This window comes from Aspergillus pseudodeflectus, assembly GCF_044049435.1.
Source record: "Aspergillus pseudodeflectus strain CBS 756.74 chromosome Unknown BJX68scaffold_2, whole genome shotgun sequence".
In the NCBI taxonomy this organism is placed as follows: Eukaryota; Fungi; Ascomycota; class Eurotiomycetes; order Eurotiales; family Aspergillaceae; genus Aspergillus; species Aspergillus pseudodeflectus.
In genome coordinates this window covers 1,156,592-1,171,682 of record NW_027263778.1, presented here as the reverse complement: position 1 = coordinate 1,171,682, position 15,091 = coordinate 1,156,592, and the positions used below count along the sequence as shown (strand labels likewise).

Genomic DNA, 15,091 nt, shown 5'->3' with positions numbered 1-15,091 from the left:
AATATTGATTGTTCTTGCGAATTGAGAGTACTTGAAATCTACTTTATATGCATCTATCGGAGGATCTATCTTCGTGTCATGCATGCCTTATCACTGGTGAATAACAGGCCCATGGCCTCGTTCTCCAGGCCTCTTTGCCGCCGATGGCTCCGCTTTGAGATTCTCGACAATCCCTGGCCCAACGTCCTCAATGGCCCGAACGAGCCCTTCGACAGTCTCGCGACTGGTCTGCACATTAACGACACACCGGAAGAATTTGCCATCGCCAACTGCATTCTCGTCCCCGCTTGGCGGCGCATAATCAACCATGAAACCCCGTTTCACAATCGCGTGCGTTATTTGCTCCGTGACCTTGCTGTTGGCCTTGGCTCGCTCTTTTTCATTTGAGACGACACCGGCACCGCGTGGATGGAGGAGTTTACCATCCGGTGCATAGTAGAAGCATACCTGAAGACAAGGAGGTGGGTTCTCGCTGACGAGGACAAAGTTAGGGTTACCCTGAACAAGTGTCGCAAGGTATGTTGCTGTCTCGCAGGCTGTGTCAATCTGGCTTTCGTACCCGGCTGTGCCGTAGTACGTCCAGCCGAGGAAGAGCTTAAGCGAGTCGGCGCGGCGGCCGCATTGGAGTGTTAGGTCTGCAAGATCCCATATTTCGGGAGAGTCGGTGTCTAGCTCCGACGCTGTCCCTGGCTCAACTCCGTTTCCTGCCGAAGGGACCTCGCTTTCATCCTCGTTATGGAAGAGGTATCCGGCAGGAAGAGTGTTTGCACGATGGAATTGCCGCAAGTCTGCCGCTAGTAAGAACGAACAGGTTACAGGGACTCCCAGCATCTTATGTGGGTTGATGGCAATGCTGTTGGCTTTTTCCGCGCCTGCGAGCTTGTGGCGTTGGCGTTGTGAAAAAGCGAACGAGCCACCCCAGGAACCGTCCACATGTAGCCATAGGTTATAATTCTTGCAGATGGTTGATATCTCCTCAAATGGGTCGAAAGAACCCATGACTGTTGTTCCGGCAGTTGCGTTGACGTAGAAGGGTGTGCGCTTTTCGCTCAATGCCTTTTGGACCAGCCTTTCGAGCTCTGCAGGAATCAGTCGCCCCTGTTTGTCAATTGGAACCGACCAGACCGCATTGCTGCCGAGGCCTAGCATTTGAGCTGCCTTTTCTATACTGTAGTGTCCGTGAGCGCTCGTGAACAGAACGAACTTGTAGTCGCCATTGCCGTCGGTCTTCGTGCTTGGGTATAGATTATTGCGCGCAATGACAATAGACGTCGTATTTGATGCAGAGCCACCCTGAACTGAAATTCCACCAGCTCGCGGCCCGGTTAATCCAAAAAGCGCAGCCAGCTGTTGTCCGGTATACTTCTCGATGACGGAGAGAGCCGGCGAGACCTGATATACATGGACGTTCGTGTTCAACGCCGCAAGTATTAGCTCAGACGCAACACCAGGCGCATTTGTCGAAGCATACAGCTTGTCTAGGAAGCCTTGATGCCAGGTGTTGACGGAGTACTGGAGGACCTTGCGAAGAATCTCGATCAAGCCCTCTTGTCCAGTACCTTGTTGCGGAAGGCTCAATTGCAAGATATTCTGCAGTTCTTCCGGCTTTTTGTAGTTCACCAGCGATTCACCAACTACTGTGTGGTCTCCGTTGGCCCCATTGGCCTTGTTGGCGCCATTTGTTCGAGCTTTCGGGGCAAGCGTATCCTGGTCCGCGGATCGGATGAAGGGAATTAGAAGGTCTTCGACTGCGCTCAAAAGCTATACAATGAGAGACGCCATCAGTGTTCTATTTTTTTTTTGTATCGCAAGCCGCCTCGAATCAATACATGGAAAGTCCGAGGCAGCAAAAAGGGTATAGGAAGTTTTGTGACTCACATTGCGGACCTCTTCTGCGCGGCTTGAAAATGAAGGCACTGCCATCCTGCAGATAGAATATAAATATACAAAGTTGAAGAAATATGAGACACTCTATGAAGGGAGGAACAAAACGCAAACACACAAGTCTATCCAAGACGCAAAGAAATAACTAAGGAATAATAATGCCCCTCATGGGGGTGGAGAGACGGATTGGGAGTCTTCGGGTCTTGCACCGGTTGCGGATCCGCTGGAGATGGCGACAGAAATTGGAGCCGTGACATCATGCGGTTAGTGCTCAGTTTCTTAGTCCATATTTTCTGATATAGAGGTTCAAGTCCAGATGGATTATAACGGGCTACATAAAGGACCTGGTGGGTGCCGCTGATGGACGTTGGAGATTGCTGCAGGGTGGCGCTTGGGGCACTGGGCATGCCCACTCCTGAGGAAAGGAACGGACGAAGTCGACGCCGAAAACTTTTTGCGCTTTTTGATATCTTGATTCGTTGATACATAAGTATGTCATTCAACACTAAGAGTCGCTAAGCGTTATAAGTAATTATTGTTCCGCAGCTACGGCGTTGCCCTGATTCTCAGCCTGCTTGGCAGCGAATCTGGCGCGAGCCACCTCGAGGCGCGACTTGGGCTTCTCTCCAGAGTCGTTGCTGATATCCCTCCCTTTTGCCTTGGCTGCCCACTCGCCTCGTCGCCGCTTATACAAATCCATTGCCCAGTTCCTCCATACAGCACGCCCAACAAATGAATCTCGGAGTGCTAGCTCGTTTTGTGCCAACTCTTGCGCCATTCTCTCCTTGACGAAGAAGATATCCTTGGTCGCCGTCCACAACGCATCCACAACATGAGACCCACTGGTGTCAAGAGCAAGCTCACTTATATGGCCCATGAAACGGCCAGTGAATTGTCGGCGGAACTGTGGCGTGGAGGCGGACGATGTTAGGGCTCGTTGGACAACGTGAGACGACGTTGGATCCTTGCAGATGCGGAGAAGAGCCTCCGGATATAGTGCGAGAAGACTGGTGAAAATCAGGTCGCTTAACGGCCCAGGAGCTGTGAGCATCGTCTGCGCGAGCAACGAGCCATGTAGCTTCTCTGCTGCGGCGGTCGCGGGTTTGGTTTCTTCAGTAAAATCGGGTTTGGGCTTTTCCCAATCCTTTCCGCTATCGGCTGCCGCATCCTGGAGTCGGAGAATTTGCTCAAGTCTTTGAGTTGGATCGGAACCGTAAGAGGTCTCGAGCGCTTTTGCAAGTGGTTTGGTGTCCACTCCTCGGACAATACACCTCTCGATAAGCACTTTCGGCACGATCGTTCGCGATCGTTCAATAAGACCCGGAATCTTGGGCACGATCTGCTCCACAACAGCCTGTAAATCATCTTTGCCTAGTCTTTCCAACACTCGCAGTACGACATAGCCGGCAGTTTGATTGCGCGAAAGCGAGCTCATTTGCTCGCGAAGGTAATTTTTGTAGAGCGCTTTGAACATCTTCCCCGGCATCCAGCGAACCATCGTCTCAAGCAGACGTGAACCAACAGGGTCGTAAAGGAGACCGCGAATAAACTTCACGCTCTCCGAATCCTCTTCAAAGTTCTCGTCTGGAATCAGTCGCTTGATGATAGCATTGGATTGTTTGGCGCTTGACTTTCCAAAATGCGAGAGCTCTAGCCGAACAAGCACCTGCAGAACCGGGTTTCCAACAGGATGCGTCGCAAGCGCCCGTAAATATGTGTCGTCGAGTACGGAGACCATGTCCTGCATGACCTTCTTCAGTGATGTCTCAAATGATTCCGGAACACTTCTCTTTTCCCCAACGGGCGCGACTTCCTGAGTCTCTCCACCGACAATGCCCAACCTTTCCTTCTTGCGACTGGCCACGACTGAATCATTTGACGACACATCGACAGGTTCCCCGGCGAGCACGAGAAGTAGCACTCTGATAGTATGCGAGGCAAACCGTTCAGTCAGCAAGTATCCCCAATTCCCCTGTAGCTCCTCAACGACCGTCATGAACATCTCTGCTAGCGACAATTCCGGCTCGGCTTCCGTGTCTTCCTCTTCGTTGCCATTTTCCGTTCTCCCCGCCGACTTTGAGATTTTCTGCGTCACGCCAGGAGCCGCATTGATAAACAACCTCTCACAACAATGGCTCGCAAATCGGTGTTGTACAAGCGTCAAGAAATGACCAATGAACTTGTTGAATAGCCTCCGAATCTGATAGATGTCTGACACTGAGATCAGCTTCTCCATAAGCCGTGAGCACGATTGACTGCAGGCAATCTTCAATTCCTTCCCTCTAGCCTCCCTAAATACGCTATCCACGAATAGCCGCCGCTCCTCTGCGTCTTGAAACTGGTTCAGCTCAAGCATCTCGTTCGCCCGGCTGAAATACTCCTGCTCTTCGGGATCAAGGAGACCGTAGAATGGCATGTCATCACGCGGCGCCTGATCCTGCTCCTGCTGGCCATCGTCTAGAGGGACGTAGTCTTCTCCGGCGGCGATTGGGTGACTGTTGTCCGCTGAAGGTTTTAGTCGCTTGGTCGCAGGCTCTTCGGGGGCTTCGTCGCGCTTCCGTTTGGTCTCCTCCTTCTTGGCCTTGTCAGCCGCTCGGCGGCCTCGTTTCTGGTTTTCTCGGGGCATGGTGTGACGGTTGGGGGATTTGAGGAAATGGTTGGTCTGCGGCGCTGTGATATCGAAGTTTTTTTTTAATTTTTGCGATAAGCAATGGTCCGAGCGTCCTCCGCGGACTTTTAAGTGTTTGCTTCGTTTGCATCCAGATTGCCTACAGTAAACTGATGGAATTATAGTATACAAAAGCTATTGTACATCATTATTTTAGATAGCGGAGATTTCACTTTTGGGGTGCCGAGTAGATAGCAGAGATATGGCGTCCACACTCAACCCGTTGTCGCAGGTCGACATCGCGGTTGTCAATCGTTGCGCGATGGGGAGGCATGATTTGAAGCCTGGCAACCTCCTTGTCTGATCCTCTTTCCGGCGGTGCATGAATATGGACCGGTTTGGAAGAGTTGCTTCTCTTGCCGGTCCCAAGCTGAAAGTGCTCATTTCCTCCCCACCATAGCACATCGAGACCTGCGTCGTGAGTCTTGTCGAGAGTGGAAGCAGACCGACGGTCCAGATGCGTTTGGTTGCCTAGGACGGCCGAGACATGAGTCGTTCCAACAGAGATGTCGTTTAGGCGGATCGGGACCAGCGTATTCGTGACTTCATCGTACTCGACTAATCCACTCAGTGCCTTTAGTTTGGTGGGCTTGTCCTGCAGGTGTGTCCATTTGCCATTCCCGAGCGCACCCCAGATACCCCGTCCGCAAGTCCAAACATCGGAGGTGACTTTGCTTACCCCCTTGACATCTTCAGCTAGACCAGCCTGCTGGACATCCACAGTGAAGAAGCTGTTGGCACCGCCGGCTGCAATGCCGGTTACTCTGGGGAGTCGGGGCTCACCGCGGTAGAGCTCTTTGATGGGCACAAAGGTCAGCCTAGCGCTAAATGGCAGCGATGGGTCAAATTGCTTTCCTAGCTGTCCAAAAGAGTTGTCGCCAAATGCAAGAATGTTACCATCTTTGGTGAGCAACAAGGAGTGATAGTCACCAGCTGCAATTTGTGAGACTTTAGTGCCGGGAGGTGTCTGGACCTCGTGGCAGGCGTCCACTGGGCCGTTAGGCTTGGTGGCCCATGTGAGCCCAGGGACACCAAGCTGTCCAAACGAGGGGAAATTTTCAGTGGAGGCAGCGGCGGAAAAGACTCGACCAGAGCTTGTTAAAAGGAGGATATGTTCTAGGCCTCCGCTGATGGTGGTCACCTTCTCCCCCAGCTTCAAACTTGGCTGAATGATACGATAACTCAATTTTGCAGTACCAGACCAAAAGGGCAGCCATGACTTTTCCACGGGCATTTGACCCGACGCCTGGTCGCGCCTCGAGATCGGAAGCGAATAGACCTTGCCATTGGAGGACAGCGCGAGGATACGGTCATGCGACATCGACAGGGAGATCAGGTTCTTCCCAGTAAGCGTCTTTGTAGGCTTGAATTCCGTCTCCGAGTACCCTTTGCCCCATTGTACCAGGTCTCCATTTCCATTAATCGCGGCGCCAGATGTTTCCCCGAGCTTGAGGTCTCTCAGCACCTGACCATCAAAGAAAGGCAACCTCCGCGGAGTCTTGACGACAGAATCTTTGGACTTAGGATCCACAACTCGGTATTCGTTCGTACCCCATAAATAAACACCTGGGCTTTTCAAACTCCGTTTCCTCTGCGCGTACTCCAGATCTTCGATGGGCGTTGACGAGGGAGTCGGTAGGTTTTTCAAGAATTCGCTCTCATCCGGCTTGGTCGCAAACGAATAAATCAGGAAGGTAGCGGTTGCTGTTCCTGCCAGCCCGAGAGAGTTTCTGAACCAATTCGAGGAAGGTGGACGAGCTTCCTGGTGACTGCTAGCATAGTATCGACGTCCAGGGACAAGGCTTCGGCGGAGACCCGTTCGGAGTCGGCGAGAAATGGCGGTGGCATTAAGCGCCGGCTGTCGCGCCCGAGATACCCACATGGTGCCGTTAGATTTCCATCAAAAGCGCATTCTGTGATAGTTCTGTGAAAGTCGCAAGAGGTGCAGCTACCAAAAGCTCTTTGCGTCAGCATCGCAGGGCGGTGGCAGAATAAGCATCCCCAGTGGAGAGAGGCCAACAAACAATACAATTGAACACTTGACTGACGAAGGGTCAAGATACCTATCTTGTGGAGCTATGCCGTGTAGAGCGCGGTGATGTTTTATTTCCAGTTATTTATTACAACTACAGATTCAGCATAATGTCTCAACAAGCTGCAACCCAGCGAAGTCGCCGGCAAACCGCGCCCTCGGGGATGCCCCTCGAGCTCAGGCCGAAGCAGATTGAGAAACTGGATACCGTTTCTGATGATGCGGACCCAATCGCAGATATCCAGACTGAGCTCGGGTTCAATGAGTGGTACAATGATTTAGAGGCTACTCTGCTCGAGTCCAGTTACGATGAGTATCAGTACATCTCCCGCAACTTGCTGTGTATCGCAGAGCTAATTCACTTCTGCCCGCAGGGCCTGTCTCGACGAACTCCAAATATCCAAATCGCATCTTGATACGTTACTTTCCGATACTTCGTCTACGCTCTCTTTGCTGTCCAAGCTTTCCGAAGACTTCAAGGCGGTTGATTCCCAGACGTCCACGTTCCAGCGACAGTGCGAAGGACTCCTCTCGGCTCAAAAACGTGATACGGACTTGGTCGCGGATATTGAATACAATCTTCAATTCTATGAGTTTCTGGATCCTGCTTCGAGACGGTTAAACGCCCCGGGCGCCGGAAACACTGTGCGGGGTCAGGACTTTTCAGATATGCTGAGGCGACTTGACGAATGCTTGGACTACATGGAAATGCATGTCAGTGCTAGCTCTTTGGGACTTGCGGTTCATCGACTAATATATGATTTATAGCCTGAACAAAAAGAGGCGGATGTGTATCGGTCGAGATACCGACTACTTCTAACACGAGCTCTCACCCTCATTCGAGGCCACTTTGTTTCTTCCCTACGTGATGTATATTCGAGCGTCGCGAAGAAAGTTGCAGACCGGCAACTCAACGATGCCGCGCTGTCTGCACTGCTGTATGCGAGATTCAGAGTTGGCGCTCCAGATTTGAAGCAGATCGGTCTTGAGATCCAAAAGAGGGCGGTCCCACCGTTGGACCCTGATCAGGGTACAGAAGCGGAGTACCAAAGCCTTCTTAATGAGCTCCATACTAATTATGCGACAATACGCGGTAAACTCATAACACCATTGGTCCACAAAAGACTGGGCGAGATCGCGCAGGCACCGAGTACCTCGAAAGACCTAGTCGCTTTTGCACGTGCCAGCATTAGCTACGTCCGGGGTGTCTGCTTGGATGAATTTGATCTATGGAGCGAATGGTTCCATGGCCAAGGCGGCTTATATGATTTTCTTGAAACCATCTGTGAGCCGCTCTACGATCACTTGAGACCCAGAATCATTCACGAAGACAAGATTGTCAAACTGTGCCAGCTATGTACGCTACTTCAAACGCGCTACTTATTTGACCAAGAAGAAGAAACGGAATATCCGGATGCCAATCAACTTGACTTTTCAGCGTTGATCCAACCCGCTCTTGAGGATGTGCAAACCCGTCTTGTCTTCCGTGCGCAAGCTTTCCTCCGTGACGAGATTGAACGCTTTAGGCCCCGTCCTGAAGACCTGGACTATCCGGCACGCAATAAACAGCTCTCCATCTCCATTTCTGATAAGCAGATCTCCGGAAGAAAAGTCTCTCATGGCGATGCGATCATCAACCACTCAAAATCAACAAAGACAGCGGAAGACGGGACGGATACAATAGAACACGACTCGAAATGGGATTTTGAATCTCAAAATGCACCTGCTGCCTGGTACCCAACACTACGCAAAGCCGTCTGGCTTCTCAGTCGAATATACCGCCTTGTAAATGTACAGTTGACGTTCCAATTCAATACTCGGTAAAGACTAACATTACCTCTAGTCCACAGTGTTTGATGACCTCGCCCATCAAATCGTCCATCAGACTACGGCCTCCCTCCACCACGCCAGCTCGTCTATCTCTAGCAAATCGAGCACCGACGGACAATTATTCCTGATGAGCCATCTCCTCTTACTTAAGCAACAAATAGTCGCCTTCGACATCGAGTACGTTGCTCCAGAAGTATCCTTTGACTTCTCCGGCGTCACAAGCACATTCTGGGAACTCCGCGAACGAGGCGGTCTCTTCAACCCACGCAACCTTATGAAATTAGTCGGCCATGGTCTTCTCCCGCGCGTCGTAGAAAACATGCTTGACGCCAAAGTAGAGCTAGACGGCCGACTCCGAACCGTGATCAACGACCTTATCAACCTCTTCGCGACCAGAATGACCGCGTCACTCCCGTCAAAGTTTGTCGATAAGCGCAATCTACAACGTGGAGAACTCATATACCCTACCTGTCGGAACATAGAGAACGAAGTGCCCAACCTCCGCAAGATCTTGGGCGAGTACCTTGACGACATGCGTATGAAAGAAACGCTTGTTGGTGCGGTGCAGGACCGCGTCATCCAGATATACGAGGAGTTCTTCGATAAATATACATCTTCTGAAAGGAGTAGAGGAAACCCAATCAGTAAGAAGGGCAAGGGCCGCGAGGATGCCGTGTGGGATATCGATACCTTTGCAGAATGGTGCGAGGGGGTATTCCGTGTTGGTGTTGCAACGCAGGGGGACGACGACGATGAAGCTAGGAGCCAGAGTGTGAGCAGTCGGTAAAGATCGCTTAACCTGTAGATAAACCAAGGCTCTAGATGTATGTACATGTGGAAGACATGACTTCCTGCTCTGGCTGATTCATACTGTTCATTGTGTTGCGTCGTTTCCACCGAAGTAGCTGGCCAAAAGATGTACATAATTGAAACCATGAATGTACAATGTACGCTGTGATTGCTTCGGAATAATATGTAAATCCCGCTACTTAGGAATGCAGTATCGGCATAAACATGGCCACAAGCAGCAACCCGAAAAAAGTTTTCCATATATAGAGCACTCCGCAAAACAACTTTGACAAAGTTGGGTATGAGTCGTATCATCAAGAAAGCTGCTAGATTATAACTTGAACAGACATATATACAACCAAAGTCCTTCATAGTGCACTTTATCTAACTGCCAAGTACATGCCGGATCTTGGCATACAGTTCCGTGTCGAGGAAGTTGTATTTCGGATCGGGTTCGCAGAAGGGGTGGGTAAGAAGCGTCTCTGCCGTCGGGCGCTCGAATGTATCCCTGTTGATGGAGAATTAGCTTCGCTGTCGTTTTGAGGGGGCGGGTAATGGCCACTTACACCGTGAAGCAGTCCCACATGAAGGCCAGCGCAGCAGGGCTGACATTCATGGACACATCTTCGGGAATGGGGGGTGCCTGACTGAGACTTCCTAGTTTATAGATGGCACCGATTGCTTCTTCTTTGCTCCACGGCCGGCGACCAGCAAACATTTCAAGTACCACGCATCCTAGAGACCAAATGTCGACTTTTGCGCTGTAGCCTTGTCCCTGGGATTGAATGACCTCTGGTGCCATCCAGAACACGGATCCCTGCATGGAATTCGACGAGTCGTTTCCGTAGATGTTATCAGTCTTCTTGGAGATGCCAAAGTCAGAGATTTTGCAGGTTCCATCGAGGTCCAGTAGAATATTGTCTGCCTTTAGATCACGGTGAAGGATACCCTGGTCGTGCAAGTAAGACAAGCCCTCAAGGCATTGCCTTGTGAGAGATTTGACGACACTCTCCTCGAACTTGCCATGCTTTCGAAGACAGCTACCAATAGAACCACCAGAGATATATTCGAGGTAGATTGATATTGACAGTTCCCCGCGTTCACACCCAAGGTACTGCACGATATTGGGGTGCTCCAAGTGTTGCATCGTATCAATCTCCTGGTCCAAAGCAGACACCATTTCCTTGATACGGTCTTTGTCTTGTCCAGCGATTCGCGAGTTGATTTCCACTTGTTTGACAGCAAGAACCTCGCCATTGTCGGCATTCATTCCTAGGTAGACCCTACCATATGTGCCTTTGCCAATAAGCTGACCTCGAATAATGCGAAATGTAGGCTGCCTCTGGGGTTTGGAGCTCGAAGATACACTGTTCTGCGGGATCGGGTCAAGTTGGCTAAGTCGACTGCCGGGTTTTGGACTAATCTGCATAATCTTTGCACCAAACATTTTCGTGCTCTTGCGTCGGTGGACATCTCCGGTCCTCCTGTGCCCGGTAGAAGCGGCAACACTTCGTTGTCTGCTCGCTTGATTGGCGCCTTTTGCAACCTCTCGGATTGATTTCATTCTGGTCAGTCCACCACCGGAGCGGGTGACGTTTCGACGTGCGACAATTCCATGATCTTGTGGGGGCTTTATAGTCGACTCCGCAGAGCCAAGTATATGGTCGCTCGAGTTCGGAAGGGGCTGAGTGCTGTAGTAGGAATTCTCCGGTTTGTCTTTACGGCTGAGCTCGTTTTCAGCTGCCACCCGGTTGGCAGGCGAGGAGGGCGGCGAGGTCCCCTGACCGTCTAGATAAGGCGCGTCTAGATCAATGTAAGGGAAGAAGTCGTCTAGATTATCAATGACTCCTTCGACAGGTGGTCGACTAGCCCAAACATCATCTCGTGCAAAAGAATCCCTTCTGAGTGGTGCCTTCTCCTCCTCCGGGGAGGCGGTCATATCAGAATAAGAGGCGGCTGAGTTGCCTGCGTCGCCGCTAGAGCCTGCAAACGTTTCACGGATAGCACTTGGGGATTTGAAACTGACAGACAGTCCTGCTCGTGGCTTTGCGTCCGTGTTTACTGTAAGAGACGGTTTTCGCGGCCTTATTGTGTCCTCAGGAGATCCAGGAAGCATGCCTTTGTCTTTGACGGGCGTCTTGCTGTTCGCCAATGGAATCGCGAACAGGCCCTCGTCCGAATCATTGTCAGAATCCTCACCAAGGGCTGGTGATCGTTGAAAAGATACTTCCGTCTCCTCAAATTCGAATTCGGGCCCGAAAGACTTTCTATGATGACTTGTGGACCTGGATAGATCGGAGGAAGCTGTAGTATGTTTAGGAGAGTCGCTGGCCGTTGTCAGTGATGGTGTACTCTGACTGCTCTGGTCTACAGCCGAATCGAAGGTGCTATGAGAATCATCTAGTGTATGTCAGCTACTGGTAGATGGAACAAAAAAGTGAATATCAGGCTCAGCATCTTACCTGGTGTAGTAGCGTTGACTGAACTGGGTGATAGAGGCTTTGCAATATAGGCGGCCTTCATTCCCATATCCGCTATCATTTCCTTAATCCCCGGGGGCTGATTATTCCTGTAGAGGCGCGGACGCTCACCATCTTTCCTCCTCAATGAGTTGACTTTTGTAAGCGTATTAGACTCCTGGGGCGCCGATGGTGGTTTGCGCAAAGGCACGAGAACATCGGCTTTTTTATCCTCGTATGGGGAAATGCGAGGTTTGTCAAAGTTAATCACTTCCTTGCGGCGGTAGCCCGTCTCGCTATATGCGTCTGGTCTGGGTAAAGGTGCTGGTGGTGTACGGTAGGGCTTTTGCTGTTTTCGGTCTTGTTCGCGCTTAAGTTCGTCTTGACGAGCTCTCTCGGCGCCTTCGTCTACCGGAGATGATTCCTGGGTGTCGCGGAAAGGAAGCTTACCAGCTGGTGGCTTTAGCTGTTGAGGTGAGGTAGGTTTGGTTGGGTTAAGGGGTGAAATCCTGCTAAGAGCTTCTCCATCAAGCGGCTTACGGGGCACAGTAGCAGAAGTCGGCGAAAGTGCAGGCTTTTCTAGGATAGAAACTCCAAGACCCGCAACATTGGGGGAAGCATTTACTCCGGGGCGTGCGTGTGGACCTCTCACGAACAGTTTCAGAGAGCCAATTGAGTCGGATTTCGTCCGCTGGCAAAGAGCTAGGAAAGTATCATTCAATGGCTCGTCATGCTCTGTTTGCCCAGGTTCAGTCAAGAATATCTGTGCATCAGGCCAGTCATGGATTCCAAGATTCTGGCATATGGAAACACGGAGCGTCTCCACAGAGTCAATTTCAGTAGTGTCAACCAGTCGATAGTTCCAGGCATCCAATGTGACAAATATGAACCTTTTCCCTTTTTGTGCTGGCTTTGTCCGCATCATCAGCCGCTCGTGATCGGATAACGAGGCTGAAAGTGGACGTTCGTTTACCGACATGTCACTGTTGTTAAAGTGGTGTTTAGAGTATATTGGAGATTCGGGAAACGTATCCTCGGGGGAATGGTTATTTGGGTCGCCATTTTTTGCTGTTTTCTTTTTGAAAAAATTCAAAAATCCCATGCGGTGATCCTTGGGATACGGAAAAGCAGCCTCTCCACTCATCTGACGATTTGAGAACTCTTGCGGCGAGGGGCGCGTGCCATCCTTGACTGTTTCGTAGTATCGGCGCTCTCCACTATTGACCCGGGAATGTCCAAATTTGGCGTTCAGGTCGCTTGAAGATGATGCAGCTAATGGGTACAAAGTAGCATGTTGCGTAGCTGGACTTCCACTCTTAGGACTGTCTTCGTACGGTCGATGTGGTGGAATTGCGAACATTCCGATATCACTGGACATGGAAGGGCTCTTCCGTTGATAGTCGCTTCCGATATTGCCTAGCGCCATGCGAGAGAATTCCGATCGCGGTAATATGGTGCTACTCTCATTCATGCCAAACTCCCCATCATGATTCATGGTACCTGGCGTTGTGAATGAGCGCTGCTTGCTGTTGTTGTAAGGAAGCTTCGGCGCCTTGAAATTCGGGCTGTTGGTCAGATTCGCCGCGTTAAGACTTGGAGATGCTGGTGCATGAGTGACGTGGGGAGAGAACTCGGGTTCATCGGGCGCACTGTTCGGCGCATCGTCATATTCATGGTGTTGCTTTGAGACTGGAGCCCCCGTATCATGGCCAGCATCATCATGAATCAGTCGAATAAGTTTCCGCATGCGTTTCCCTTCCTCTCTTTCACGCGCCAAATCGAAGGTTGCTCCGCTCGCTTCGCATTCTTTGGCGAGTTGAGGATAGACCACGTTATGCAACTTGCCAAGGTTAGGCCGGCCATTTTGCCCGTGGCCCAATTCAAGAAAATCAGCTCCTTCGATTTCTAGACTCTTGAATGTCTCCTGCCACTCATTGGAGAATCCATTCCTCGCTAGCCAGATGAGAACCCGGTCCAAAGGCCATTGTATTGCCGCCTCACTGGTTGACATACCCCCGACAGTGGTGTTGCTGTTGTTATGTCGATGACTCGAGGATTTGGTCAGATCGCTAGATTGGTTGGGCTTCGAGAGAGGCGCTGTGGGTAGCTGGGAAGGATGTATATCCTGGCTATTGTCGTGGGAGGAAGGTGCAATACGAGTTGATGGGGTTGGTGGTATGGTCCCGTCTATGTGATAGGTAGACATACTGGGGCCACTAGGTGCGTAAGATGGGTTGGGCGGAGGTCGATGTCTGTCGTTGGCGATCATGGTTCCTGGCGCATCATACGAAGCAAGTGGGTGTAGGTCAAAGGGGGGTATCCCAACGCCAGGACCAAACGTGCCAGGTTGCGGCACATAAGTAGCCGATGTACCATTGTTGTTCTGCAGGGCTGGGGGTCGAGTGAAGGATGGTTGGTTTGCGTGTGTCATGGGAGGGGGCGGGGGAGGCGGAAGGTACTGGGGAACTCCGCGTCCAGCCCAGCTAGACCAACCGATAGTATTTTGCGATTGAATTTGGGGATTGGTCAGTTTTGAGGCCCCATACGCACTTCCTGGAGGTGGCCCAGGCGGCGGCGGCGGCATAACATTCTGTGCTTGGGCTGGGGGGTATCGAGGGGGAGGAGGTGGTGGTAAAGGTATCATATGTGCCTGGGAAGGTTGCGGCCCTGATGGAGGGGGAGCCGGTACGTACGGCTGTTGTCTCCCATCCATTTTGCAGTACCATCAATGCCGGAGAGGATACTGCAATAGCTGAGGTGCTGGGGAAAGCCAGTATACCAAGGCTCCGTCGGTGATCAGGTTATATCTGAAGACCAACGGCAATGGGGTCTCGGCTTCAACTCCACATATAATATATTCATCGCCTTGGGTTTTTCACATTCGTTCGCTCTTCGTTATACGCAATCGATGGATGGATATGCGGAGGGGACAGACAGTGGACAGGAGATGGTTGAAAGCACACTGCACAGCTTCGCAATGATGTTTGGGTCATATGTGAGCGGCTTGTCGGCGACAACTTCCTGGGAAAAGCCGCTTCATCGACATCAGATTCGGGGTGAAGCTCGAGAAACTCGGAGATGGTCAAGGCCGGCAGGCACGCGATTCTAAAGTAGATACGAAGCGCCCTACGGCTGGAGAGAAGACAACGAAGATATATCGCTCGGTAGGACGGATTTCTTGCGAGAGGTCAGAATTCCGATCATTCGTGGCGGTAAGCGCCTAAAACACAAGCTGCGGAGGGGGGCGCGAGGCACAAGGGCAAGCAGACATACCAGAGTCCAAGCGCTTGAGGTATATTATGACAGGTCATCCGGCATTTGGCGCAGCCCTCGATCGATGACTTGCCGAGCAAAGATCGAAGGATGTCACTTGGGATGATTCGTGAAGCCTGTTGAGATCCAGCCCAACGTTTGGGGAGCTTTACGCGT

General features: G+C 51.3%; 3 protein-coding genes across 3 annotated transcripts; 1 reads left to right on the top strand and 2 right to left on the bottom strand.

Annotated features, from left to right (window-relative positions):
* Positions 1-90: 90 nt before the first annotated feature.
* BJX68DRAFT_252105 (uncharacterized protein) lies at positions 91-6,434 on the bottom strand (the record flags this gene model as incomplete). Its single annotated transcript, XM_071042493.1, has 3 exons — positions 91-1,761; positions 2,435-4,546; positions 4,773-6,434. The coding sequence occupies 3 exons, from the start codon at positions 6,432-6,434 to the stop codon at positions 91-93; spliced, it is 5,445 nt and encodes a 1,814-aa protein (XP_070905163.1).
* A 131-nt stretch (positions 6,435-6,565) lies between these two features.
* Positions 6,566-9,345, top strand: BJX68DRAFT_86294 (Golgi transport complex subunit COG3). Its single transcript, XM_071049892.1, has 4 exons — positions 6,566-6,903; positions 6,959-7,298; positions 7,353-8,375; positions 8,428-9,345. The coding sequence occupies exons 1-4, from the start codon at positions 6,695-6,697 to the stop codon at positions 9,199-9,201; spliced, it is 2,346 nt and encodes a 781-aa protein (XP_070905162.1). The 5' UTR covers positions 6,566-6,694; the 3' UTR covers positions 9,202-9,345.
* A 1-nt stretch (position 9,346) lies between these two features.
* On the bottom strand, positions 9,347-14,835 carry bck1 (putative MAP kinase kinase kinase (Bck1)). The gene is made up of 3 exons (XM_071049891.1): positions 11,666-14,835; positions 9,770-11,603; positions 9,347-9,711 (listed from the first exon to the last, which is right to left on the bottom strand). Exons 1-3 carry the CDS (start codon positions 14,373-14,375, stop codon positions 9,588-9,590), a joined length of 4,668 nt encoding a protein of 1,555 aa, XP_070905161.1. The 5' UTR covers positions 14,376-14,835; the 3' UTR covers positions 9,347-9,587.
* Between the last annotated feature and the right edge of the window lie 256 nt (positions 14,836-15,091).